At 38.9% G+C, this 27,025-nt stretch overlaps 1 protein-coding gene across 11 annotated transcripts in view; it reads right to left on the reverse strand.

Moving 5' to 3' along the window:
* The window catches only part of tmem63c (transmembrane protein 63C), a 30,971-nt gene extending 6,719 nt beyond the window's left edge, over nt 1-24,252 (reverse strand). For 2 of the 11 annotated variants that reach the window (XM_023951565.2, XM_078940996.1), the window contains exons 1-16: nt 24,156-24,215; nt 17,209-17,359; nt 16,747-16,845; nt 10,684-10,905; nt 7,388-7,467; nt 6,374-6,461; nt 4,852-4,889; nt 4,155-4,297; nt 3,394-3,445; nt 3,179-3,287; nt 2,912-2,985; nt 2,685-2,765; nt 2,495-2,615; nt 2,181-2,314; nt 1,959-2,081; nt 19-172 (exon numbers count right to left, since the gene is read on the reverse strand). In XM_023951565.2, coding sequence (XP_023807333.1) covers nt 19-172; nt 1,959-2,081; nt 2,181-2,314; nt 2,495-2,615; nt 2,685-2,765; nt 2,912-2,985; nt 3,179-3,287; nt 3,394-3,445; nt 4,155-4,297; nt 4,852-4,889; nt 6,374-6,461; nt 7,388-7,467; nt 10,684-10,893 — 1,407 coding nt within the window. In that variant the 5' untranslated portion in view covers nt 10,894-10,905; nt 16,747-16,845; nt 17,209-17,359; nt 24,156-24,215. Of the gene's footprint in view, nt 1-18; nt 173-1,958; nt 2,082-2,180; nt 2,315-2,494; nt 2,616-2,684; nt 2,766-2,911; nt 2,986-3,178; nt 3,288-3,393; nt 3,446-4,154; nt 4,298-4,851; nt 4,890-6,373; nt 6,462-7,387; nt 7,468-10,683; nt 11,318-11,462; nt 11,541-16,746; nt 16,846-17,208; nt 17,360-23,713; nt 23,921-24,155 lie in introns of those variants that run through there. The other 9 variants (XM_078940993.1, XM_023951566.2, XM_078940992.1 and 6 more) reach the window with 9 other exon arrangements.
* Between the last annotated feature and the right edge of the window lie 2,773 nt (nt 24,253-27,025).

Raw genomic sequence — 27,025 nt, forward strand, 5'->3', positions numbered from 1 at the left:
CAGCTCAGAAACGCTCACCCTCAGACTCTCCACAGGCCTTGTGACATTGAACTTGTCCATGGTGTTGACAATGATGGCGGGGGTGGTGAGGAAGAAGAGCAGCAGGAAGAGGAGGATGTTGAGGAGGACGCAACGTAGCCACCAGCGAGACCCGCACACTGACAGGTTTTCCCTGGTGATGGGAAAACCAAGAAGCTTCATTTTGAGATGAACCAGACCTTTGAACCTGCTGTTCTTTTCTGCTGCTATCTTCCTGAAAAAACCTAGAACGTGTATTTAAGTGCAGGTTGGAAACAGAGTGTCTATACTCCAATTTTTTATCAAGATAGTAGTTGGGCAGTCTACTTATTACAGAAAATAATCATCAATAGTGACAAACGGACAGCTTTGCACAAGGTTCTATAGACAGTATTGTTCTGAAAGAGAATAGGAAACAAACAAAAGACAAAGCATAGAGCTGAGACACACTAAACAATCTTTCATTATTACAGGACAATTACGCAGACAAGAACATTACAATAGTTCAAATAGTTTTGGTTTAAGTTCCATCACGTCCCGAGGTTTCCAAAGACACAACATTTCATGCTTGATTACAGGCTAAAATGTCAGAATTCTAAGCAATTCAAACAAAATGACAAAATAGACAAATCTGCGTCTGTGTGCCTTCAACTAAAACTTAAGAGTCCTGTTAGAAAAAGAAAATCTTTATCCAAAAGTCTGGAAGGTGTCAATCCCTAGAAGGGAGGAGTTCTAGACATACATCAAAGTGTCAAAACGATTTTTTGGCATAATTGCCATAACTTGTCTCGTCAAAATAACCTGACATGTTTTAGATGGACTCAATTAAGAGGAAGAAAATTGCTGCCTGTTAAAACAAATTTAAATGTGAAAGTTGCAGATGTACCAAGAAATAAAACGAGGACATTTGATTCATTTTAGCTTAATATCTCGAGCCTAAACTAGTCTTAAGCTATGGACACACAGAGCATGTGACGTGCGTTCTTGAACACAAGTGTATGGCCCAGGGTGTTCACAGTGGAGTGGAAGGATCATTATTTGGTGTATTATATCAAAGAGCTCTGCCTTTTTCCTTTTGCTCATGTCGTGTTTCAGTTAGTGCACTCGTGCATTTTTAACCACTCCATCTGAAAATATCTTTTTGCTTTGGCCCAAAATCCGAATAGCTCTGAGGGAACTGCTAAGGAGCACATTCTTGGGCACTAAATGAGTGGTTCATCTTCTAAAGTGAAATCTCCTGCGATCTTCAGCAAGTTTTTTTGTTCAAAACCTTTATGTTTTGTCTTGTAATATTGTTTACTTTTTTTAAAACTACAACTGTTTTATGTCAGACAGTCCATTTCCAGTGCATTCCAGATAAAATTCTTCACTTTTGCTGTCCACTTTTGGCTTTTGAGTCTCATTTTTTCATCTCTTTCTCCATCTCACTCATCTTTTTTTTATCCTTCTCTTGGTTTGTTTTATGCTTTTCTTCCTTAATGATCACCACTTCATCCTCCTCTTGTGGAGCTGTCCTAATATCTGTTCTCAATTTGATCAATCTGTTCCAAAACTTTCAACAAAAGGTGACACAATTTTCAGACTCTCTACTTGATTTTTTGCTATTTACTAGAATTCCTTTAAGCATAAGTTGCTTCTATTTGTCTCTGTCTTCCCAGCCTTTACAGGTGTAAAGCACACTTTTCCTATGTAAGGAGCATGTCATGGTGGATGTATTAACATAAATGAAATTGATTTTTGCTGAACACTAGCTTAAAGTCTGTATTGTGTTCAACATGTTTGTTGAATTGTGGATGGGATTCATGCAGGTACAGCCCCGCCTGTTAGCAACTTCTGCTGTAGGGGGTAAAAGCTGGCTGAGATGATGTCAGTGTGAGTACGTTTGGACATTTGTAAACTGAGCTTTGTGCTTCACAGAAAGCTGATTTAGCAACACTCACCAGATGATGTCACTGGGGGCAGGTGCATAGCTCACACCCCATTTGTGGGACTGCACCACAGTGGTGATGCTGGACTGCTGGGGTCTCCGGCGACAGCGCACACGACTGTAGTCCTTCACAATTCTGGAAAAGGACAGATGTGCTGCAGGAACTAAGGCAGGAAGTGACACTGAGGCTGATGGGGTCGCTCTCTGCTGTGACAGAGTGCTGCCGTTTACTCACACAGCTGTCATCCTCTCGTCTCGAAAAGTCACAAAGGCAATGCCCAGCCTCTTCAAGGAGATGCGGCTCTTCTCTGCATTGAATTCATCGGTCCGCTTCTCCTCCAACTCGCTGTAGTATTGCTCTGCATCCACCTGCAGGAAAGAAAGGTTACAGCAGAGGATGGAGAACAGCCTGGCAGTTTTTAACAACTGTGCTGCAAGACTGTTTTCATACGTTCACTCATTTTAGCATTGCAATGCCCTCCAGTGGCAAAGTCCTTTCTGTGCACTACAACTAATTTATGCTGCAGGACCTGACTTTTAAGAACTCACTCTTTCAAAGCCACATATGTCACAGCCGAATATATGAGCACACAGATGGGTTTTGATCATGATCTTTCCCTCCTTTTGGGCCTTGGTGGTAAAATACAGTCTGCCTTTCATTGCTTTGCGCCTGAAAAATACACAGACATGAGAGAGGAGCTTCGAGTTTATTGTTCTTGTCTTCCACCCTTGACTGTACCTCTCTAAATCCAGCTTTATCAGCTTGTGAACATCAAAGCAAAAGCGATTGTCGGTCACAGTGCAGCTGGGGTAGGCCTCACTGGTGGGTGGAGAAGGAGAAGTTATAATTGGGATTCAGCTGAGGTGGAGTTTGTACAGCATGGATATCTACGTTGGCTGGTAATAAAACACAAGGAGAGGATTAATCTTGACTTAACAATAAACTAGAGAAGCAAAGATGTATACTGGAAGTGTTTGGTGATGAGTCCCGGGTCACAGATCTCTCTGGGTATGGAGGTTATCATCAGAGTCCTGGCAACCTGTAAAATGCAATTGAGCACGCTTAGCCAAGTTAGCATCAGTCCAAAAGGACTTTCATATAAAAGCTATTGTTTAAGCTAAACAGGTGGAAAATCTCAACATGTTGTGTAACTTTTGAATAAAACAAGACAAGAAGGAGCAGAAAAAAATTATAGGTGAGGGGAAAAAGAGGATTATGTCATGTTGACAGACCTTCTCATCTTCTCTGTACTCCAGGCGTATCGCATGGTGAGCCATGCACAGCATTGTGATGATGAAGTAAACCAGGGCGAAGATGCTGTGCAGCCACAGAAAATTATCCCTTGGAGGCACACAAACGAATATAACGATGACAGATCGGCCCGCTTTCCTCTTTTTCCATGATTCAGGTTTGTCTCGTGTGTCATTTCTTGCAGTGTTTCACTTACTTTGCACTAACATTGGCCAGAGTTGTCCTTCCAAAGTTTTGAGGACTGTCACCTGTGGCAGCAATGACACATGACAGAGTGTGAAATATTTACAGTCTGTAATGACATAAAGGAAAGACCCTCTATTTGATACAGGCTAAAATGAAGCAATGACTCCAGTCAGAGAAAGGCTGTCCATTCGTTTAAATGATACATCTCAAAGATGTTTATGTAACTCACACATCCAACTGTGCATAACTGTTTGCTGTTGCCATAGCATCCAGCAATTACCCTGCCTATATAAAGTGAACTAGTCAAAGAAAAAAGTTTTTGTAGACGCCACAGCTCGTCGTGGAGTCTGTGCAGGATCCTGATTTCATCATGTTCTGAACAGTTTTTCTTGGTTCTTCCTAAACCACAAACATATCTGCTAAAAGGCATTTCTAGAGTAATTTAGCTGCTGGTTCTGTGTCACTACCCACTTCTGACTTTGGAAGATGCTGGATGTTTTGCAGCTGCTGCCCCTCATCTGCGGTTGCATTCAAAGTGCAATCCATCTCTGCATCGAGCCTGCATCTCAGCACTTTTTTTAAAAAGCCCGTTTGATCTTTTCTCAACATTCAACCAATAAATGCATTTGGCTCCACCAGCATGTGTCTGTGTGGCCTGCTCTCCTTTTTCAATATATATTCTCCTGAGGTCTTAAAGAAATCCTTTGAATAGCTAAAAAGAAAAAAAAGAAAAAAGAAGCAAGCTTAAACATTATGTGAGGGCCAGAATACCAAGGAGGTTTCCGGAAAAGTTGACTGGCAGGATCACAGCCAAGGAGAGCAGGGAAACCACAGTCATGAGCAGGATGATGTGGCGCTGGAAGGACAGGTATGTGACGGCATCAATGCCACATTTGCTACGGATCTCCCCATCCCTGAACAAAAGACAGAGTGGAAACACCTTCAGGATACACAGACAGCTGATACGACATATTTCTAAAAGCAATATGACAGAAAAAGGGATATGGAGCACTGCAATCTTTCTCAAGTAAATTTTAAAAATTGCCTTCCTTTGAGGGAAAACATACTGTTATGGCAAACAAATAAAAAAGAGAAGAAAAGTTAAAGCTGTGGAGTGCATGTTGGCTTCACGTGGCCCACACATTATGAATTTGCAGGGTGGTTTTCCGTGGGAACCTTGGGTGAGCCACTGACACAGAGCTTAAAAAAAAAAAAAAGGAACCACCAAAACGACAGGATAACAGTATAGAAACCATAAATATGTTGTTTTAGAGGTCAGAAACCTGCAGGAAACAGTGAGACCCAAGCAAGTGCATACAACAGAAGAAGGAACCACAGCACCAGTGGTCACACACCCCAGACTGGTTTGCTTTTGCAGCTAAATGAGATATAACACGAGGATCAGATGAGAGCATGCGATGAGATGGGAGAAGGAAAAAATGATTATATGGGGAGCTTTTTTACTTACTTCATATAATAAAGAGACAAAAGCCACGAGCAGAAACCCTGAAATGAGTGATAAAAAACAGTTGACGATTAGAGCACATATGTGCAAGTTTCTACACTCTACATCTGGCTGGTGTGTGTGTGTGTAGTAATAAGGTCTGCAGAGTGACACTGAGATGGAGATTTAATAGGTCTAGCCTGGAGCTGTAATCTGTTTATAGCAGCCTTAGCTCTGTGTGGGCACAGAGAGATGACTCCTGTCTGACTCTTTGACTTAAACTATTATAAACATACAGGGAGTGACCTCGGCCTATCATACAGGTGTCAAGCAGCCGCAGACAGCCTGTCTCACTCTTTATCCGAGCTCTTCCCTCTCAACACTGTCAGCAAAGCCGTGCTGACAGCAAGCTTTTTTTTAAATAAAAAATTCTGCACTCAGCGTTTTTCATACCCCTATATATAATTTTCTAATTAACATCGACACCTTGGTTTAATCACTGTAAATAAAAGGAGTCTGTGTAGTATCTTTGGTATTGGTAATGATAGTATTTCAACAAAATATTTTTGCGGGAATCACTAAAATCATCCAGTCTCCTCCTCAAACACTATACTTCCTAACACTAATTATAGTGTTATTTCCTAAGTTACCTTTAATAGCACTGCAGAGCAACGTCTGGGTGAACATTTAGTTAGTGTAACACATGAGCAGGAGTTTGCAAGGGTCTGAGTGACAAATCTGTCATCGGTAGTTTAAAAAAAGACCCAAATGTACCAGGTCTGATGTACTCTAGAGAAAAATAAAGGCATTTATGGGATTTAAGGCAAATGGGGGAAAAGGTTAGTCAAAGAAAAATATTTGTAGTGGATTTTCAATTATTCATCAAAGAAATAAAAAAAAGGAATAATATTTTGATTCCCAAGGATTTGACGCTGGGATTATATTTCAAAATGACTCTTCAGAGAAAATTTAATAAATCTAACTAAAAAACATGTCAGAAAATGAACATTTAATTCATTATTTGGGTAAACTTTATTGAGCTTGAACTCAACTTGTTTTTCTTAAACAATTTTTTAAACTCAAATCATGAAAATTCATCAAAATTTAATAAAACAAGAAAAGGTAATTGATGGGAAAAGGTGACTATGTATATTGAAGCTATTGTCTATGAACAAAGTATATAAATTCATCCCAGGACACTACTATAAACGTTATTTATACTTTAAACGTAGTTTAAGATTTTAGAAATCATTAGTATTTCATTAGATACACAAATTAATGTACAGAATCGTGGTCTTATGTAGGACAAAATGCCATTTTTAAAAATTATATTCAGCTTTATTGAATGTGCCACATACCACATCCTACAGTATGTGATATATTTTGACTGTTTGTATCTGCACAACATATATTAGAGTTACAGCATCTTAAAGTTTGAAAGAATGAGGTGTAAAAATGATAAATTTTGGCTGAAATCTTTGTTGACTTGGCTTAGTAGTTTAAAATATATTTTGAGAGATAAAGGAGAAAAAGAATCCACATTCACCATGTCTTTGGTGTCAGAGTCTGAGGGGCTGGTTTCTGAGGGAGTCTTCTCTTTTTCACTTGGTTCTCCATAAAACAAGGATGTAAGACTGAAAGAAAAAACAAAACATTTGTTTCATTGTTGCTTTTGTGTATCAATATGCAAACAAGCGTCACCGAACTCAACCCAGAGAATCACAAACCAAGGCAATTTGTCTCATGAAGCCAGTTCAGCAATTGAGTTTGTGGATATTGCTCTGCAGGCTTTACCACTGACAGTTCAGCAGCATGTCAAATTAGGCAGCATGATTCAATTACTATGAGAGATGACTGCTCGACAAAACACGCAGATGCTGCTTGCCCTCTAGGGCTTTGGGCCATCGCCATCGGTTAGGCAGAACTAATAAAGTTCACACTCCACCGGAGAGGAGACGCAGGTTGAGCAGAAGCAAACCTGCTGAGCGATGCCATGTGACTGACTAACAAGAATATTTTAAGCCGTAAGAACTCTAACCTGTCTGTAAACAATTTTTTTTCTTTTCTTTCTTTTTTTTTATTTCAAATTTGTTTAATATCTCCAATAAATGGGTTTATTAAAAAAAAAACGATGCAGCAAAAAAGCAGTTAAATAATACTTGACGGACATTTTATATAAAAATATGTTTGGTCATTTTTACATTCTCTAAATCTTAGACATATTGTGCATTCTTGCTATTATGAACTTTTAAAAACATTTTTGCTCTTAAAAATGGCCAAGAAACAGAACATTTGCAGTATTTAAAATGAAAAAAATAACAACTCTAATAATTTTTAATGTTATATATTGTCTATCAATGTTCTTCCTCCTTTCTTTTCACCTTCTAAATCAATTTACAAAAAAAACAAAGCAGGTTAAAAAAAATGGCAGTTCCATTTGTCCTCACCAGGGAGAGCTGCCGCATTACTGATAACTGTTACTCCATAAGGGCAGATAGCCAGCTCTAGCAAAGTGCCAAATACATTTTTATCTAACATGGAAAGCAAAGAAGGGATTTACCTGTCATTTTCCATTAGCAAAGCCAAGCGTCCATAGTCCCATGCAGCCTTCCTCAGGCAGGAAAAGATCAGCAGCAAAAACTGTAAGAAAGAAAAAGATACAAGTGCCGCTGGGACTCCGATTCACACAGTCCACCAAATTCTCTGTTTCACTGAAATTCTTTGAAAATAAAACCCCCCCAATGGTTTTTCTTTTGTATTTTTTGTTCTTCCAAAGAACAGGAAAAACCGCTTCAGTGGGTGGGGTTGTCTTGGAAACATGGGGAGGCAGGTCACCGTGCACAGAAGAACCCATGCTGTGCAGAAATGTTAAATTGACATGGTCAAGAGCAAAATGAATCAGAACATTCCTGATTGAAGCACGAAATAAATGAAAAATTTTTATTGCTGAAAAAAAGAAGAGAGATGAAAGTCCCTAAAGCTCAAAATCTCCATATTGGATGAATGTTGATGAATGAGAACCAGGTAAGGGTGGTGATAAGCACTTGATTGTAATGACAGCATTTAATGAATTAGTGGCCAGGGATGGCAGCATCATTACCGTTAGGCGCAAATTCACCACTTAAACCATGAAAACCGCTTGACTTAACTCAAAAGATGAATACTAGAAAAATGTTTAAATTTTTTTTGCCTTCACTGTTCTTTCCAGTTGTTTCATTTAATTATTCAGGGTCGTTTTTTTTGTATCTAAGTGTTTAGCTACATGCATGATTTATTCTCTATGATGTTAGACCCACAACGGAGGCGTGCTCCCATCACCAGAGGGGGAAACACGCTTTGACTCACGCCTGTCATTAGGAAATGCTGTTCAAATCCTCTGTTGGCTTGACAACCTGGCTGTGACTAAAATGAGCCAATTAAAACCTAGCTATGGTTGATCAAATGTGAAGTCAGGGAGAGATCAAGACTGACACAGCCTGCCGGTGGAACAGAGCGAGTGACAGCGGAAAATTGAGGTCTATTATTATCTAGAGGCACACTAGAAAACACAGCACAGCTCTGTTTGTAAATAGTGCACGGGCTGCTTTTCTGAAAGCAGATTTTTCTTGACATGTATGACAAATGCTGTTTGTGTTTGTTTATGCAGAATGGAACATGACAAGGAAGAAAAATAAAGCCTAAACAAACAAAAAAACTAAAAGAATTGACAGCATTTGGCACAAAACTTTTATTTAAAATGCCGTTTTATCACCTAACTATAATTTTATATATTTATACATATATATACTGTATATATATATATATATCATTTTCTTTTTAATCATTTTCTTTTTTGAACATAGTTTTCTGTGACTGGTTAGCATCTCGAGGTAGTTGTTTGGAGACATGCAGCCATTTTGGTCCACACAAACAATGACAGACGGGGAAACATTTGTAAACACACTGGAAACATTGTAGACTTGGTCTGCCCCTAGGGAACTCGTTTTCTAAAAAAAATACACAAACCCAGTTTTCGTTTGCTAAATTCTGTCAAGTTTAACCCACTTTCTGATTTGAAAGGATTTTTTTGGAAAACTTGAATGATAACTAATTTGAAAACATACGAAACTCTTTCTCAGAAACAAAGCAAACTACCGTTTGGGCATTTCTAACTTGGGAGTTGTAAATGTAGAAGATTACAGTTTAGATCCAAACACAACAATCACAAGTAGAATTTAAACAAATGTAAGTGGTTAAACGTCTAGATTGCATGTGTGCAATATGCAGTTTTTATATGTAGAAATACATATCAGCAACGATTGCCAACGTGGCAAAAGCAAAACGCTTATGACTGGTTGAAATAACTGTTTAAAAGTAATAATCTAGTAATGGAAAAAGAAACCTAAACATAATTCTTTAAAGAAAAACACATCAAAAACCTTTGACTTACTTTAACTACCTGAAAGAGAAAAGGCTGAGATGAAAAGAAACTAAACCTAGTGTGGTCAAAATACAAAAGGACAAGGAAAAGAAAGCTAAACTATTGAATAAATCTTAACAGAAAAATTATAACAACTTAAGAAAAACAAAACTTATGTAAATCCAAACCAAAGCATGAAAAAAAAAAACTAAAGGCATAATTCTTAGCATTAATAGCTTTTGTGTGGCTGACATTTATTAATTGACTTTTTTCCTCACAACCTCACCACACTTGATTCTTAAACCGGTACTTTTATAGGACAATCCATCTTACAACATTAGAGTAAGTGTTATCCCAAATTCATCCACCTGCTTTAAGATTTCTTTGATAAAAGGAACCAATTCCAAATTAGCCAACTAATAGAAATATTTCATTGTCGGCGGTTCCCTTGCATTTAAAATTTTTTGTTGTGCTTCAATTGCTAGACAAGATTATGCAATTATTTAGCTCCTACACCTAAAGTAGGGATGTAAAGGATACAGATATGATTGAAAACCACATGTTATGTTAGTGACGGTATAAAACCGATTGGGAAGTAAATAATCAAGTCTGTCAAACTTTGTCAGTTTCTCTTCTTGTTGTGTTCTCTACTATCTTTATATGCACGTGTGATAACCCTTTTCTTGCCTGAGTAAATGAATATGACACAATTTTTAAGCAAAAATAACAGAATAGTCTAGAAGACCCAAAGTGTCAGGTTTTAATGTTTGAAGCTATTATGTCAAAGAGAATTTGTTTTTGTTGCTTTAAACAAATGCTAGTAAGATAAAAAAGAATTACAAAAGAAAATCCACCTACTCTCGCCATATTTAGACACTTTAAGAGCCAAAAAGTATTAGTATTTGCATAGCTAAAAGTACTTTGCATAAAATAAAAGTGCAGTAAGGTCGGCTTTCTAACCATTATGGCAAACTCCAAGATGTAAATGCAGAAAAAAGTGGCAATAAGGCCTTCGGAATGCAGCCTCTCACCCAAAGGCAACTTCAAAGTGAAGTTAGTCCCCTCTCCAGGGGAAATTGCCATTAAAGTAACATGTCATTTAATAGAAGCCAGTGTCAGCTGCTGGAAATGGTTTCATTTATTCTTCCTGTTAAATATACAGAGCACCATTTGTGGATGATGAGTACACAGAGGGGTATTTCCATGTAGCTCGTTCAAGCTGTGCCCCGTTTGACTTCACTGGCAAAGATCCCGTAGCAACTACTTTACTAACAGCCTTGATTCAAGGTGAAGCATGCTTCATCTGAGCAAAGTGTGCAACATTTATATCTAACATTAAGGCCTTCAAGCCTCTTTTTCCCTGTAAAATGTCCCTGTCTTTTACATTTCTAAACCAACTTCAATAACAACGATTTCAGCAGGCGTCAGTTTGAAAAGACGTGTTTGAGAATTCTTACCATCCAAAGCACCACGTTGATGGCGAGGACTGTAGGAACCCCGCCAAATGGTAGACCCTGGAGGACGCTGCTGCGAGAATGTGAGTGGAAGCATCTCTCTGCCGTGCTGTTTTCTTCTCCCCGAGCTTCTGGGAATCCCAGAACATCAAGCTCCAAAGGCCATGTCTCCAGAGAGGGGGTCCTGGTCTCAAACAGCTCTGTCAGTGCCATCAGCACTCTTCTCTGAAAGATTTATTGAAGGAACAGACACAAAGATAAGCACTAAAGGCTCTTTTGTCATCTTGATGTTTGTCCTTTTCTGACCTCTTAAATGCCGAACAAACGTTAGACTTTATAAATACAACATAAATTATTTTTCTGGACTTGAACTGCTATTTTTTATATCTTTTTTACATTATCAAACACAAAATTGAGTAGCAGAGAATCCTACTTTCTATCTGGTGTGAAGCACAAAGTAGCCTTTGGGTTCAATACTGGAGCTCAATTAAACCCATGTGCAATTCATAAAGAGGCCGGAGGGGGCTTTTTGGAAAATCCCAATTTTTTTCAGTGTCAAACTGTGAGAAATACAATCACCTCAATGTAGGTTAAAACAAAGTTTTGTACTTTTTGTGTATTTATGTATTTTGTGTATGAATCTAGCCACAGGGGTTGCAAGCCAGTAACTTCTGTGCCGGTCCCAAGCCCGGATAAATAGAGAGGGTTGCGTCAGGAAGGGCATCCGGCGTAAAAAATTGCCAAAATAACCATGCGAATCATCCACAACACTTTAGACATACCGGATCGGTCGAGGCCCGGGTTAACAACGACCGCCACCGATGCTGTTAACCTACAGGGTGTCGGTGGAAATTTGACTACTGTTGGTGGAAGAAAGAGGGGAGGCAGAAGGGTCCGTGGCCAGAGAGAGAAGGGAAAAGGCAGGAACATAGGTTTGAGAATAGGGACTCTTAACGTTGGCACAATGACAGGGAAAGGCAGAGAGCTGGCAGACATGATGGAGAGAAGGAAGGTAGATGTACTGTGTGTGCAGGAGACAAGGTGGAAGGGCAGCAAGGCACGTAGTATTGGAGGAGGATACAAACTGTTCTATCATGGTGTTGATAGGAAGAGAAACGGGGTAGGAGTGATTCTGAAGGGGGAGTTTGTAAACAGTGTTCTAGAGGTGAAAAGAGTCTCAGACAGGATGATGAGCCTAAAGTTAGAAATTGAAGGGGTGATGGTGAATGTAGTCAGTGGGTATGCGCCACAGGTTGGCTGTGAGTTAGAAGTGAAGGAGAGATTCTGGAGTGAGTTGGATGAGGTCATAGAGAGTTTTCCCAGAGGATAGAGAGTTGTTATTGGAGCAGACTTTAATGGGCATGTTGGTGAGGGCAACAGAGGTGATGAGGAGGTGATGGGCAGGTTTGGTGTGAAGGAAAGGAATCTGGAGGGACAGATGGTGGTGGACTTTGCGAAGAGGATGGAAATGGCTGTAGTCAACACTTACTTCCAGAAGAGAGAGGAACATAGAGTGACATACAGAAGTGGAGGTAGGAGTACTCAGGTGGACTACATCCTATGTAGACGAGGTCATTTGAGAGAGGTTAATGACTGCAAAGTGGTGGTAGGAGAGAGTGTAGCCAGACAGCACCGCATGGTGGTGTGTAAGATGACTCTGGAGGTCAGGAAGAAGAAGAGAGGGAAAACAGAAAAGAAGACCAAGTGGTGGAAGCTACAGAATGAAGAAACTTGTGAGGAATTTAGGCAGAAGTTGAGGCAGGTCCTGGGTGGTCAGGATGAGCTTCCAGAGGACTGGGAAACTACAGCAGAGATTATCAGGGAAACAGGTAGGAAGGTGCTAGGTGTGTCATCTGGAAAGAGGAAAGACGGTAAAGAGACTTGGTGGTGGAATGAGGAAGTACAGGAATGCGTCCAGAGGAAGAGGTTGGCTAAAAGGAAGTGGGATGTAGAAAGGACTGAGGAAGGTAGACAGGAGTACAAGGAAGCGCAGCGTAAAGTGAAGAGAGAGGTGGCAAAGGCCAAACAGAAAGCTTACGATGAGCTATATGACAGGTTAGACACAAAGGAAGGAGAGAAGGACTTGTACAGGCTAGCCAGACAGAGAGACAGAGATGGGAAGGACGTGCAACAGATAAGGGTGATTAAGGACAGAGATGGAAAGGTGCTAACAACCCAAGAGAGTGTACAGAAAAGATGGAAGGAGTATTTTGAGGAGCTGATGAACGAGGAAAATGACAGGGAAAGAAGGGAGGAAGATGTGGTTGTTGTGGAGCAGGAAGTAGCAGAGATTGGAAAGGATGAGGTTAGGAAGGCTCTGAAAAGGATGAAGAGCGGAAAGGCCGTTGGTCCTGATGACGTACCTGTGGAGGTATGGAAGTGCCTAGGAGAGACAGCAGTGGAATTTCTAACAAGGTTGTTCAATAGGATTTTAGAGAGTGAGAAGATGCCTGAGGAATGGAGGAGAAGCGTTCTGGTCCCAATCTTTAAGAACAAGGGTGACACGCAGAACTGCAGCAACTATAGAGGAATAAAGTTGATGAGCCACACAATGAAGCTGTGGGAAAGAGTAGTGGAAGCCAGGCTTAGGAAGAAGGTGGAGATTTGTGAGCAGCAGTATGGTTTCATGCCCCGTAAGAGCACCACTGATGCCATTTTTGCTTTGAGAATGTTGATGGAAAAGTACAGAGAAGGTCAGAAGGAGCTGCATTGTGTGTTCGTAGATTTAGAGAAGGCGTATGACAGGGTGCCGAGGGAGGAGCTGTGGTACTGTATGAGGTCGTCTGGAGTGGCAGAAAAGTATGTCAGAGTAGTTCAGGACATGTATGAGAGAAGTATGACGGTGGTGAGATGTGCTGTAGGTCAGACAGAGGAGTTCAAGGTGGAGGTGGGACTACACCAAGGATCAGCTTTGAGTCCTTTTTTGTTTGCTATGCTGATGGACAGGCTGACAGACGAGGTAAGACAGGAATCTCCCTGGACAATGATGTTTGCGGATGACATTGTAATTTGCAGTGAGAGTAGAGAGCAGGTGGAGGAACAGCTAGAGAGGTGGAGGTTTGCTCTGGAAAGAAGAGGTATGAAGGTCAGTCGTAGTAAGACAGAATACATGTGTCTGAACGAGAGGGATCAAGGTAGAAGCGTTAGGTTACAGGGGACTGAGGTGAAGAAGGTGCAGGAGTTTAAGTACTTGGGGTCAACAGTTCAGTGTGATGGGGATTGTGGAAAAGAGGTGAAGAGGCGAGTGCAGGCAGGTTGGAGCGGTTGGAGGAACGTGTCAGGAGTGTTGTGTGACAGAAGAGTGCCAGCAAGACTCAAAGGAAAGGTGTACAAGACAGTGGTGAGACCAGCTCTGCTCTATGGGTTAGAGACGGTAGCAGTGAGACAGAGACAAGAGGCTGAGATGGAGGTAGCGGAGATGAAGATGTTGAGGTTCTGCTTAGGAGTGACCAGGTTAGACAGGATAAGGAACGAGTACATCAGAGGGATGGCTCATGTTGCCTGTGTCAGCGACAAAGTCAGAGAAGCCAGACTGAGATGGTTTGGACATGTTCAGAGGAGGGATAGTGGATATATTGGTAGAAGGATGTTGGAGATGGAGCTGCCTGGCAGGAGGGCAAGAGGACGGCCAAAGAGGAGATACATGGATGTCTTAACAGAGGACATGAAGTTGGCTAATGTTAGGGTAGAAGATGTCCATGATAGAGTGAGGTGGAAAAGGATGATTCGCTGTGGCGATCCCTGATGGGAAAAGCCGAAAGAGAAAGAAGAAGATGTATTTTGTGTATAATTATTTTGTGTATTGACTGGAGGAGTATGCTGGAGTATGGAGGATGCTGTCCAAACTGGACAGCATAGTTGTCAGGTAAGAGACGTTGATGAAGGACCCAAAATGCAGAGACGGAAGGCAGGTGGTTCCAAGTAAAAAGGGTTTAATACTCTCAAACAAAAGCGCTGCCAAGCAGGGAAACCAAACAAAACCAACTGTTGGGGTAACCAGGGAGACAACAAAGAAGATGGAATGGACCAGCACTAGAGAAAGGCAGAGACAAGACATATATACTGACAGGACTGACGAGACACAGGTGAAATCAGAGAAGATTGGCACAAGGGAAGTCAAACCCAAAACTAAGACATGCAGGAAGAAACCTTCAAAAGAAAACAGGAAGCAGTACTAAGGCATACAGAACTCTAATCACTACAGTAATAAAACAGAGAGCAAAAACTAAGGCATTAGAACCCTAATCACCACAATAATGAGGAACACTGATTCCCCCCACACAGAGTCTTCGCTTACTAAATTCAGTGACTGCCTTCGCTCTCTGCCATGCTCTACCTAAAGGCTCAGGAAGTCCTGCGCACTGACTTCAATAAGGCTATTCAATGCAGCTGGGAGGGGAGGGGGCATGAGGAGGAGTCACTGAACGGTCAACTACTTTTACTACTTTTATACTTTTATTCTTCTTATTCTGTTTTTAGTGAGTTTGATTGACATTACTTTTTTTGTTTTTATGACTATTAATTACTTAATATTTTTAATATCCTTTAATGATCCTCATACTTAATTTATTGTGTATTTTTGGAGCAATCTAAATGTATTTATTATTTTGTTTATTATTGACCTAGAGACAATGCACAAATAACCCTTAAACCTTTAGCCCTTAAACCCTTAACCCAAAATAACCCTTAAACATTGGAGCGTCATGCAGCTTTTCTAGAGTAAAATGTTGATATCTGTGCAAGGCTGTTTTTTTCCATGTCAGAATCAATTGTTATTATGTTACTTGTATAAAAGAAGCACTGTGGTAATTCAAAGAGCGTGTGTTATTTTGCTCTGGTGTTAAAGGGTTATTAGTTAGTTATTATTTGTCATTGGAAAGATTGTGCTCTATTTAAGTTCATTTTGACCCTTCCCAATTGCTATGTGTGCAGATATTTTTTTCATTGAATAAAACTTTCAATCAAAAAACTTTTCTTCATTAAATAAATCCTAATCATTCATCCTTGTACGTGATGTTACTGTCATTTAAGGTTTATATGCCATTTTAAACCTGAAACGCAAGCACTACCAGAAAAGGTAGTTGTCTCTCAGACATTTGACATAAAAGTGAAAATGGCCGCGCTGGGACACACTGTGGTGTGGTTTACCATTGTAAGCCATCTAATGAGCTCCATGGCACCAGATAAACATGATTATGAGGAAAAACAATAGATTTGATGGCTCTAAGTGACCCACAGTGGACACTCAGTTTTTTTTTATTCAAGAGACTTTGTAAAAGCTTTGTTGGCCCTCAAGGTCAACAAATCAATCTAGGTTATCACTTGTTGCTAAGCAACTCTGAAAAAAGCTTTCCCACCTCTCCGCATGTACTCCAGTATGTGAAGGTACAGAAACAAATAATCAAATGTTCATCACATGTCCTTTGGTTTTGACTAAAATAAAGTTAGAATTTTTCTTCTCATCCTAAAGTTTAGACCTCAATTACATTTGTTAAAATGCTACAATGGCAGAGATTTGACATTTGAGCAAGAGTTATTTTTTATTGAGTACCAGTGAATGTAAATAACGATGACTTACTTTCCTATAGAAAACCTTCAACCATGACTATGAGGATGAAGCAGATGACACCCTGCACTGCCACGGCCACAGAATCAAGAGCTGACCCAGTCGTCCTCCAGATATTCACATGAATATATCTTTGTTTTGGTCAATACGGCCCCGATGTCCAGCTGCTCAGTTGGTGTACACTCATCAGTGAACAAACAAAGGAAATGGAGCAGCAAAGCAGTTCTGACAAAGCTCTGCATCAATACCTCAGCCCCAACCTATTCTCTGACTGGATAAGATTACATTTTGTAAGACAAAAATAGAAATAGATGAAATAGAGGCTGCACACACAAAAGGCCATGATTTGTAGAGAATGCTTTCCTCACTGGAGTGACGGATGAGCTGCAACTGAATCTTCTCCATGATTTAGAAGGGAAAAAAAGTCCCAGAATTTCTGAACCAAATGTCTGCTTTATCCATCTAAACTGTACAAGCCTCTCACTGTACAACAACACTACCCGGTAATCTTTGTGTGGTCTTCCTCTTAGCTCACTCCTGGAAACCGTTCAGCTATGAGTCAGTATCCAAACAGAGCCAGGCGCAGCCTCTGAACCTCCCTATAGAGATGACAGAGACAAGATTCTCAGAGGACGTTCACGGAAACTGTTCTGGATTAGTCTGTAGAGCACATGAACACATCACATTCTCTCTGTTTGTCATTCAGTAGCTTCAAAAAACATTGCAGTAAAGTTGATACTAGTGGGATGGAACAAATCTCATTAGGCAACATTTAATATATTAGGTAATATCCCAATTTCCATTAAAATTTGTCATCATATTCTACTGTTTTTTTTATTTTAGAAAGTTCAATTACAGTGAGACGTCTATAATAAAAGAAACAAAACTTTTACAGTCAAGAACTAAGTTATAGTACAGTGTTTAGTATGAGAACTATATTGACACATACACGAGTCACTTACCCTGTATGATGCTGTCTGCTGACGTTATCAGAGAAACTCTCAAGCAGGATGCCGAGGGATGCAGGCTGGCTGTGATGTGCCTTCACACAACATTTGGGCAAACGAGAGTGTGACTCAGCAGTTTAACGCCAAGATCCTTCCTGTGTCATCCCTCATGTTAAAAAAAAACAAGCTGGAAACTGATCCAAGATATCCACATCTGCACACTTCCTTAATTCTCTCCCTTTGCTCCTGTCTCTCCTTTCTGGGATTGAAGGTGTCGAGCAAACGCAGCAGGTTAAAAAAAAACAAAAACGGATGCTCAGCTTGTGGAGCAGCGTAACGCCTCCCGCCTGCAGAATGAGTGAAACTACTCTTTTGTGCTCAGTTTGTAAAATCAGGATCACAGAGGCTGAAGTTGGCGCAAAAGCTGAAAAAACTGAGACGGACAAATCTAGAATCATGTCAGCTACTCTATTCAACGCTGCAGAGACAAATGAGGATTTGTGTGCATCCATTCACTTGTGTTATGCTTACCGTGTAATACAAATCAGTCCATTTAAAAGAGGAAATTCTCTTTTTCTGTTAAAGGTCTCAAAACAGCAAAACCAATGCCGATCAACTAATTACAATCCAAGTCAGAAGATCAAAAACACAAAATAAATGAAAAAAGAATTCATTTTCCTGCTGAGTTCCAATAGATGGGTTGTTTCTTAGCAACATTGCTTTGAAAGAACCACTAATGACATAATGCTTTAAATAGAATGAGATAGAAAAGACCAGAAAACAAGGCCAAAAAACTGCTAGTTGGAGAATAAAACCTGCAGTTTATTAAGGTATCTGCCTCTAATAAAAAATAAAACTTGAATTTAGCCAAAATCTAAATTAATTTACTATTTCCTAAAGGAAAATTTAAAAGTAAGACATGTGTATGTGATATTATCAAGTTTTTGGATCCTATGTATAACATTTTGAAGAAACTTAAACCTGCTATGTCCAGGTAAACCTAAACTCATCACCTGAGAGAATAAATGGTTGAAATTATGACTATTATCAGACTTTTTTTCCATATATGTGACGGTAATGCTTTTCACTTTCCCATCAGTTCGGTGTTCAGGATTCCTTTGGCTAATGAATCACTGCTGGTTTTTATTAGTTATCATTACACCAGGTAATAATGCATAAAAAAGTATAATTTAAAATGTATTTAATGTAAAATTATTCAGTAATGCATCATTCTCCAGCTATTCTTTAAAGGTATTTGAATGTTTTCCAAAAATATGAAAAAAGAATTGTAAACATTATTACATAAATTAGCAATACTTTGATAAGGACCACATGATAAATATTTTTGCTATGTTACAAGAATTAAAGTAAAACCATAGAGACACCAGCTTTCCTGATGGTTTCTCCATCTGAAGATTATAGACATGCATAACAGAAACAAGAAAAGACAGGCAGAGATTTTAATCTCAGGAAATTAGCTGTTGCCTGTGATGTGTGTGATGAATGTTGATGAAGGTATTCATGATTGTGCAAAAGCTAGATTTAATGTAATGAACTGAACATTGTCGGCTGGTCTCCAGTTCTTTTCTGCAAGACAGAGACATTTGGAGTGAATTTAGAGGTTCCCCGTACCTCCAAAAACATCCCAGGATTCAAAACCCCATAAAGCTTTTGACAGACAGCCTCTGTAAAAGCTTCCCCCCTGTTTGTGCATTAGGAGAAAACAAGAGAGTTATGGGTCTGTTTCACCAACGAAATGAGGCATAAATAAAGCGCTAACTTCTGTTGACCTAAGAACCTCCCCGCCCAATCAGCTGTCAGTCTCTACAGCATAAAAGACTACCCTCAAGGGCGGCTCGAAAGCTTCATAAATGAGAGAATCACAGCTTCAGAACGATCGCTGCCGTAGTAACTGAAACCTTGTTAAACATTCAGCTCTGTGCTCCCACTATTATTCGTGTTAGAACATACTGTTCTCTCAGCGTGAGACAACAATACCTGTTCTGATGGAAGGGATTTGAGGCTGCCTGGATTTGACTTTATATGCAACTATGATGGCTAGAGTAAAAATATTGCACCTGTCATTACAAAATGTAGTGCAGCCTTTTCTTTTATTCTGTTTTTGTAGCATGCACAGTAGCATAGAACCAAATTGAAATATAATGATACTAATATCTCTGTGCTAAACTGTGATGTGAGTATTATTGTATCCTAACCTATTTCATATTCCGTAACATTTTTACACTTTGGGTACCAACAGTAAAATGATTTACTTAAATGGATAAAATAAATATTTCACAATTTTCAATATTTTGACAATATTTTCTATTTTGATGCTGTGGAGTTTATTTTTAAGACAATTTAAAAAATATTTGTGTGATCATCTTGCAAAGATTAAAATAAGTCTTTTAAGATCTTTCTCTGAAAAATAAAGAAAGCTGCTTTGATGTTGAGGAAAGACACTGTCATTGTGAGTAGGTGTGTTTCTGCTTTCAGTTTGCTAAGAAAAACTACAATGATGATGTAATTTTATATATATTGTGCATCCAGATCTTTTAAAACTGTAGTAAATTTTGTAAACAAAAAGGATATTAACCACACAAATGTAAATGGGGACAAAAAATCTGCTGTATTTTACTGATAAAAGGTTGTTTTACCTTATTAAATTCTTTTACATTTATTAATCCAACAGAGAAAACATCATTTTAGCACATTTTCACCTCCTGTACTATCAAAAGGTCACAATCAAAAGCACCTAATTATCCACAAAGACCCGAGTGAGGCTAAAAAAAACGTCTAGTAATATCTTATGAAAGGAAAGTAAGAGGATGTTACAGAAAGAGAGAAATGAACCATCTCTTTGGTTCGTCATTGTTGACAGCAGCTGCATTTAACACATAGTGCAATGCGTTGAAATATCTGATTTTTGGTACACACAAATATTTATCAAAACACAGTTAAAAATGCGTGTCTCTGAATAAACTGCTATTACTCCTACTCTTAAAGGTTAATTCACTACAAGGTTGTAGCATAGCTTTGACGGTTTCTAAATAAGTTTTAAACACAAAAAAAAAATAACAAAGCACTAACCATATCAGCTGAATCCAATGTGTATATATAATACAGATACTCCTTGTGTGAATAGAAATTAAAGGTTTCCTGGAAACAACACCATAAAATTCCATTCAGCTCCATCTTGTTCAAAGGTAGAAATAAAAAAACATTTTACCAATATTTATGGAATCCTACATGTGAATGCATTTCATTTGAAATAGAAGAGCAAAACTGTAAAGCAAAACTTGGACACTTGGTTTTTACAGCATCTGTGAAGTACAGAGCATTAAAAAATAAAGCTGAGGTCCTGCTGAGGTGGCATGGTGAGACCTGAGCTGCCACCAGCAAACACATGAAATAGAAGGATAAAAGGTGAAAATTTCACATCTAAAACTAATGAAGATTAAAGGTAACTACTACAACTCCTGCTACACATATTGGTTTTCATTCTTTTACAGTAGTAGAGTCACTAAGAAGGTTTGCTATTGTGAAATAGAGACTATACTTGAGCAGTAGATAACAAACTGTATCTGAGATGAGAACTGTACAGGAGAAGCCCACTGACTGCGACTGCTGGTATCTAAGCTAGAATGGCATTTGTATGCCTTTTGTATCAGTCTTTCCTGTTTTCAGTGTACAAATATGAGGTACTGGTAATGCATAGCATGTTTATGTAGTCCCAGGAGAAGTTTAGTCTCAGCTCCATGTTTTAAACTCATTGTAAATTGTTCTAGCTCAATAAATTAATTATTTATTATTATCTTATGGCAATTTGAATATTAATGTGCACACCTTTAGATCTGAAACATCCTCCGGCTTATAGGAACTGCAGGCAATATATTGCAATGTTGAGACGCATGGTGAGTGTATGCACTACCTAAACCTGTATAAGAACTTAATAAGTTTGATGTGTATGTAAACCCCCCCAAAAAAAGGAGCCATCCTCATGGATGTAGTTTATCAGCAGTTTTTTTTCAGATATTTATATAGGGATCAAATGCAGGTTGTTCCCAGCCCTTCAAAAGCTGCAGACCTCAGCTGTGATGGTTTTACTTGGTGGGTAGTGTTGAAGGGGTGGATCAGCAAACCCCTTCAGACTCAGTCGGAGGTAGAAATTAGGCGGAGGTTTTAGCACAATCTGCTCACCACCTGCTCAGCAGAGAAGGGTGGGGCTTTTTTTTCACTTCACAGCTCGCTCTCCATCACAGCGCAAACACACACGGATGGGATTCTGTTCAAAGCTCAATCTGAAGTCATCCTTTTTGTGTCAGCAAGAGCTATGACTGCAGATGAACGTGGACCACGCTCAACTAAGCCGACATGTCTGGCTGCACATGCTCAGGTGACACCCTGGGGAGGAACGTGTGCCGGCTGCTGTTGTGTGGGCTGGGCCGTTCATCATTTGGAACCTTCTGGCATCAGTGGTATTTGAATCTGACATCTTGATTAAAGAGAACCTAACCTGTTCAACAATCTGTCTGGTCTGGAATTCTTTTTTCTTTTTTTTGTGTGGAAAAAAATCCCTCTTGAAATCAGGATTTTTCAAAATAAAATACAAAAACAAAACACACTTTTTAGGAATCTTTCTTCTTTTTCCCACATGACAGGTGTCACATTTTCTTTTCCTCGTGTTCAAACAAGTTACTTACAGTTTATAAAATCGAAGAATGACAAAAAAAACGCATGAGCCAAAACCTTTTCTTGCTCATACTAAGACATAAACTGAAACAATGATAGTGGTTTTTTATTGATCAGCTGAAAAGGTAATTGATTTTACTACTTTGTAAAATTAACAATGTTAATAAATAAAGAATTTTAATGTTTTTTTATTGTGAAAAAGGATGTTAGTAATTATATGTTTTAACCCAATGAGCATTTGATTTAATATTTTAATAATCAGATGGAATCCAAATGCAGGTTTCACAGCTCAGCATGGCGTTATCAGCCCTTGCTGACATTTGGCTTTTGGTTAGGAGGTTTTTACTCAGGTGTTTCCTGGAAATTCAATTCTGCCCGAAAGTCAGTGGTTGGAAATGACTTGGAAAAATTCCCCTGACTTGTGATGCAATCATCGTAGAATTATGGTCCGTCCACTCAGATGCATGCACAAAATAGGTTACAACTAAAAATATGTCTGCGCCACATGTCTCCATGCATCAGCATCATCACCATCGCTACAGGAGGAACACGTGGGGAAGTCCTCAGGAAAAAGCCTGTGCTGCTTTGCAGAGGAGTGCCCAAGCTGTCAGCCATGTGGGCTGATCTTTTCCCTTCCTACATGAATAGCCTCCTCTACTTTTAAACTGATTAAAAGGAGCAAGTTTTGCACTGTTGTCAAAACTTGTAGCAGATGATCTATATGGGAATCCTCAATAAAGCTTTATTATCAGTCAATGCAGGTGGAGCTGTCCAGCTAAAGGGTGCTAAAACAGACTGTTTTAATCAGCCACTCACTGTTCAGCACCTGTTCTGTGTTTCACACACTTATAATTATCCTAAACATCAGCGCTTAAAAAATATGTAGACGCAGACTGTGAATATCTATTGAGTAAATGAAACCTGGTACAAAAAACAAAAAAAGGTTTTGGTCACTTGACATGATTTACGCAATATTCTTTCGCATTTTATGCCCTGACTCTTATTGGATTTTTGCAGGCACCTTGTTAAGCCAATAATTTTCAGTGAGTTTCACAAACTGAATGTTATTTTAAAGTATAATTCTGATCAGAATGTTTTCTATAAAAATAAACTTGTCTATCCATTGACAACATAAACTTTAGAACAGGACAAAACTCATTAAAAGCAACATCAATCACAACTCTCACTGTGATTATTCCATTTTACCCAGATGTGATGAGCTTACTGTCTGTACTAACATAATTCCCCCACATCCTGCGTCTCCACCCAGGACTAAACTTTGCTTCGTGACAATTCGTGAAGGTTGCAGCTTCACGAATGTGGAAAACCATCACAGAACCACATCATGTGGAGGCCTTAATTGAGTTTTTTTTTTAAAGAAAGTTGATTTTGTTACAAGAATTTCTTTTTTCTAATTTTTCGTACCCAAAAGGTAAAGTGCCTTGCCAAAAATGGTCGCATGAAAATCAATTTCTTAAGCTCTTTAACTGCAAAAAATCTCAAGCCTAGATTGTTTTTACTTCTGTACATTATTAGTTCAAGAAATAAAGGGTGAACAGTTTCACAGCCTGATTTCAAACATACTCAGTAGCAACAAAACAGACCACAAATACTCAGCTCAGCTTATTCCTGAAGTTATAAAATAATTATGAAGTTAAATTTCATACAAATGTAAAAGAATAATTCAACAGGTTAAACAGTCCTCTCAGCTAAACAGTAAAGGCTTTGTGTCCGCAGACTGAAAAACAACAGGCAGCAGCAGCGGGGTGGGGGGTGGGGGGTGGGGTGTAGAAAGACCCCGGAATTAATGAAATTGCAAATCTATTACCTTTTTTTTTAATTGAATTCCCCTCCCCCAGCGCCCAGAGGAGTCCGACAGGAACAATGGGAGTCAGAAGCGACAGGAAATGGTGCACCTAGTTTGGGTGGAACAGTCTGACACGCGGCCAGCATCACGCAGCATCCACAACAACAGCACAACGAACGTATCCTTTCACGCAGCATTCACGCACATCCTCTATTTACTCCCAAAAAAGAGAGGGGAGGGGGGGACTTTTGCCTTTAAGCCAATTTAAGAAGATTTTACCCCCCCCCCGCCCGCTTATCACAGCACACACACATCATGTCATGTCGCTCTGCACATCCTCCTCCTAATCTTCCTCGCTGCCCCCGCGTTAAGTTGGTAAATCTAACAGCGCTTTGAATAAATCATTTCTTGAATCTGTGCTCAGATATCTAAAACGAACACTTCAGAAATTCTCATGACTCACCTTTTCAGCTTTACTGGTCGCTTGCTGACACTGGTGATGGGGATGCTGCAACCCCCCCCCCCCCCCCCCCCCCCCCCCCCCCCAACACCAAGAAACAGAAGAAACTCCCACCCACTCAGGAACCGTCTGACAATTCTGTCCGCCTTCAAGACGACTAAGGGACCGACCCTCAATGTAAATATGCCCATTTTGCCTATTTGAACCTTTCCATCTCCTCAAAGCTATTACAGTTTTGCTCAGTCACTTTATTACAATTCTCAGATCAGAATGAAATTCACAAAACTATTTGTTCAATCTTCACATCATGATGTCACTTGTGCACATATGAGCAGTTTCTCACTTCTTTGAACAAGTTGCAATTGCTTTGGTACATCCATGCAAATAATATTGTACAACTCTCTGCTCTTTGCTACATTATCAATTGTTTATGTCATGTTGATCAAAATGTATTATATAGTTCATTGTGCAATAGTCTTACTCCTCAAAACAACTAGTCATTAGTTCATCGTAAGTCATTAACTGCAAAATGGTTGACCAAGTTGTCACAATGTGACAAACATATTTTGCTGCATTGCAAGAGAGGATATTCGCTGTGATGTGGATGAGAATTTGTGGCCTAACATACAGGAACGACAAGAGGTGTAGGAAGACCACACCAATTCCTACTGCACTGCCTGTACTGTTGTACAGAATATTGTCCTACCTATCTTTTTTTTCCCTTTGTGTTACTGTTTGCAGTTGTTTTTTTTTTCTATGTTGGTGTGACATGGTCTGTCAACAAATTACAATATGAACAATAAAAGTGTAAATGTGAATTTTGTCCAGTCTTTTGCAATCAAACAAAAAAGGTGTAACTTACATTTTACAATAATTGTCATCAAATCTTTAGCCATAGTTTACATCAGAACCTCCCTCTAAAGTACACAATTATATTGACAACAAGACTTAGTAATTTGACTGTCTTGTTCGTAGACAATGACACAATGACTTGACATTCTGATGGCACTGACATGTTCAATGACATAAAGACTTAGTTTTGAAAGATGAACTAAAGATTTTGAGCAAGTTACAGGCTTTTGCAAGAAATCCATAGTGTTTTGCTGTTTGTACAAATTGGTTTGAGAAATGCACACACGTATTTGCAAACTTCAATTCTGATCTGAGAATTTTACTAAAGCGACTGAGAAAAACTGTAGTATACATTTAAAAACTCTAGAACATTACAAAAAAATACGAAATAATTACATTTGGCATTTATGTTGGAATAAACTGAAAACTTGGATAATATGCAAAGTGTTTAACCAAACCAATAAAAAAAAGCTTGAAATTAATTTAAAAGTATCATAAAGTTCTTTTTTTTATGTCACATCCTCATGGGCTAATAATGCAACTTATCAAGAGCAGGCACGAGCACTCATAGGTGCTTGAGCACCTGCCTTATTGCCTTATATTAAAAAGTGCCCTAGTGCCCCCTTTTTTATTAACAGTAATACATTTCTATTTGAGATACATAACAAACATTTGGCTATAAACCCTCCTCAGTATTCTACCGAACCCTAGTTGCTGTCCACTGATTAAAAGAGCTTAAATATGATTAATATTACAGAAAACCGCTCTAATTAGTCAAGGAGTCACTTTTTTACTTAGAACCGGTCAGAACACGGCACATCAATTCAACACAGAACATTGTTTAAGAACAGGAAGTTTAGTACTAAGTTCAAAATAAAACGCTGGGAGAATTTCCAAATAAATTAACCATATTTATGACAGGTTCATGGCTTCTTCACTACAGGTCTGACACTAAATGTATCTGTTCAGCGTACCATTTTCTGGTTAGAAATGTCTTCTTTAAACTCTTTTTCATTCAACTTTACTATCTTTTTGTATTCAAATCGTTCCAATCACAACAGTCAGGAACTGGAGGTGCAGGAGCCAAAAATGCAGGAAACTGCGCTTGTTGGCAGAAACGTAAACATTTACCGGTAATAAATAAACCTAAATGGGACAAGAACCGAGGAGAAACAAAAAAACAGATGAGCTGACACTGTAGAACTAAAAACCACTCACTGCTACTCACTGAGGACAATCAGCAGAAAGGAAGGTAGCTGTGGATAATTAACATGAACCTGGAGTGACTGACAGAGGACAGAATATGACCAAAAACACCAGTGAAAAACTGAACAAAACTGCAGGATCCTCTCAACAACGTATGATAACATTAACTGCTATTGAACTTCAGAATTCTGGGGATAAAAGTCAGGATGTCTCTGTTTAAGAAATTACAATCTAGATTAAGCTTGATTCATGTTGATCATGCCTGAAGCAAATTGTGCCAAAATAAATGGCATCCAGTGTTTAGTTGTTTTGATGTCTTCCAAGACTATGATAAAGTGAATGAAGTCATATTCACAACAATTTGTTTACATTACATTTGTATCACGCTCACCTACACAGGTAAGGCTGAGTATTTATCTATTAGTATTTTATCTTGAAATTTCACTTAAGTTCTGTTTTGTTTAAAGGACAAAAAAGATTGTTTTTGCTGCCGTTTTCTGACTTTGAGTCCCTCTAAAACTCTGTGCACGTCCCTGATCAAGAGTATAAATAACTGTTACCTAGTTTTATGATTCTAATGTTTTTAATAATTTAATTATCTCAGATCTTTTTACGTTTTGTCTTTGTTACTGCTGTTTTATTTTGTTTTCTTCTGTGTGTCCTGTAACTCCTTTTATTTCTATATCTGCCAGGCCATAATTGAAAAATAATTTTTGAATTATGGCCTTGAAAGAACATTTTTAACATCTGTCTTGACTGGATAATTAAAGGTTGAAAATAAAAATAAAAAATTTGTCCGTAGAAGAGAGTCTGTT

The sequence above is a fragment of the Oryzias latipes genome, chromosome 22, assembly GCF_053564925.1.
Source record: "Oryzias latipes strain Hd-rR chromosome 22, Olatipes_Hd-rR_3.1".
NCBI lineage: Eukaryota > Metazoa > Chordata > Actinopteri > Beloniformes > Adrianichthyidae > Oryzias > Oryzias latipes.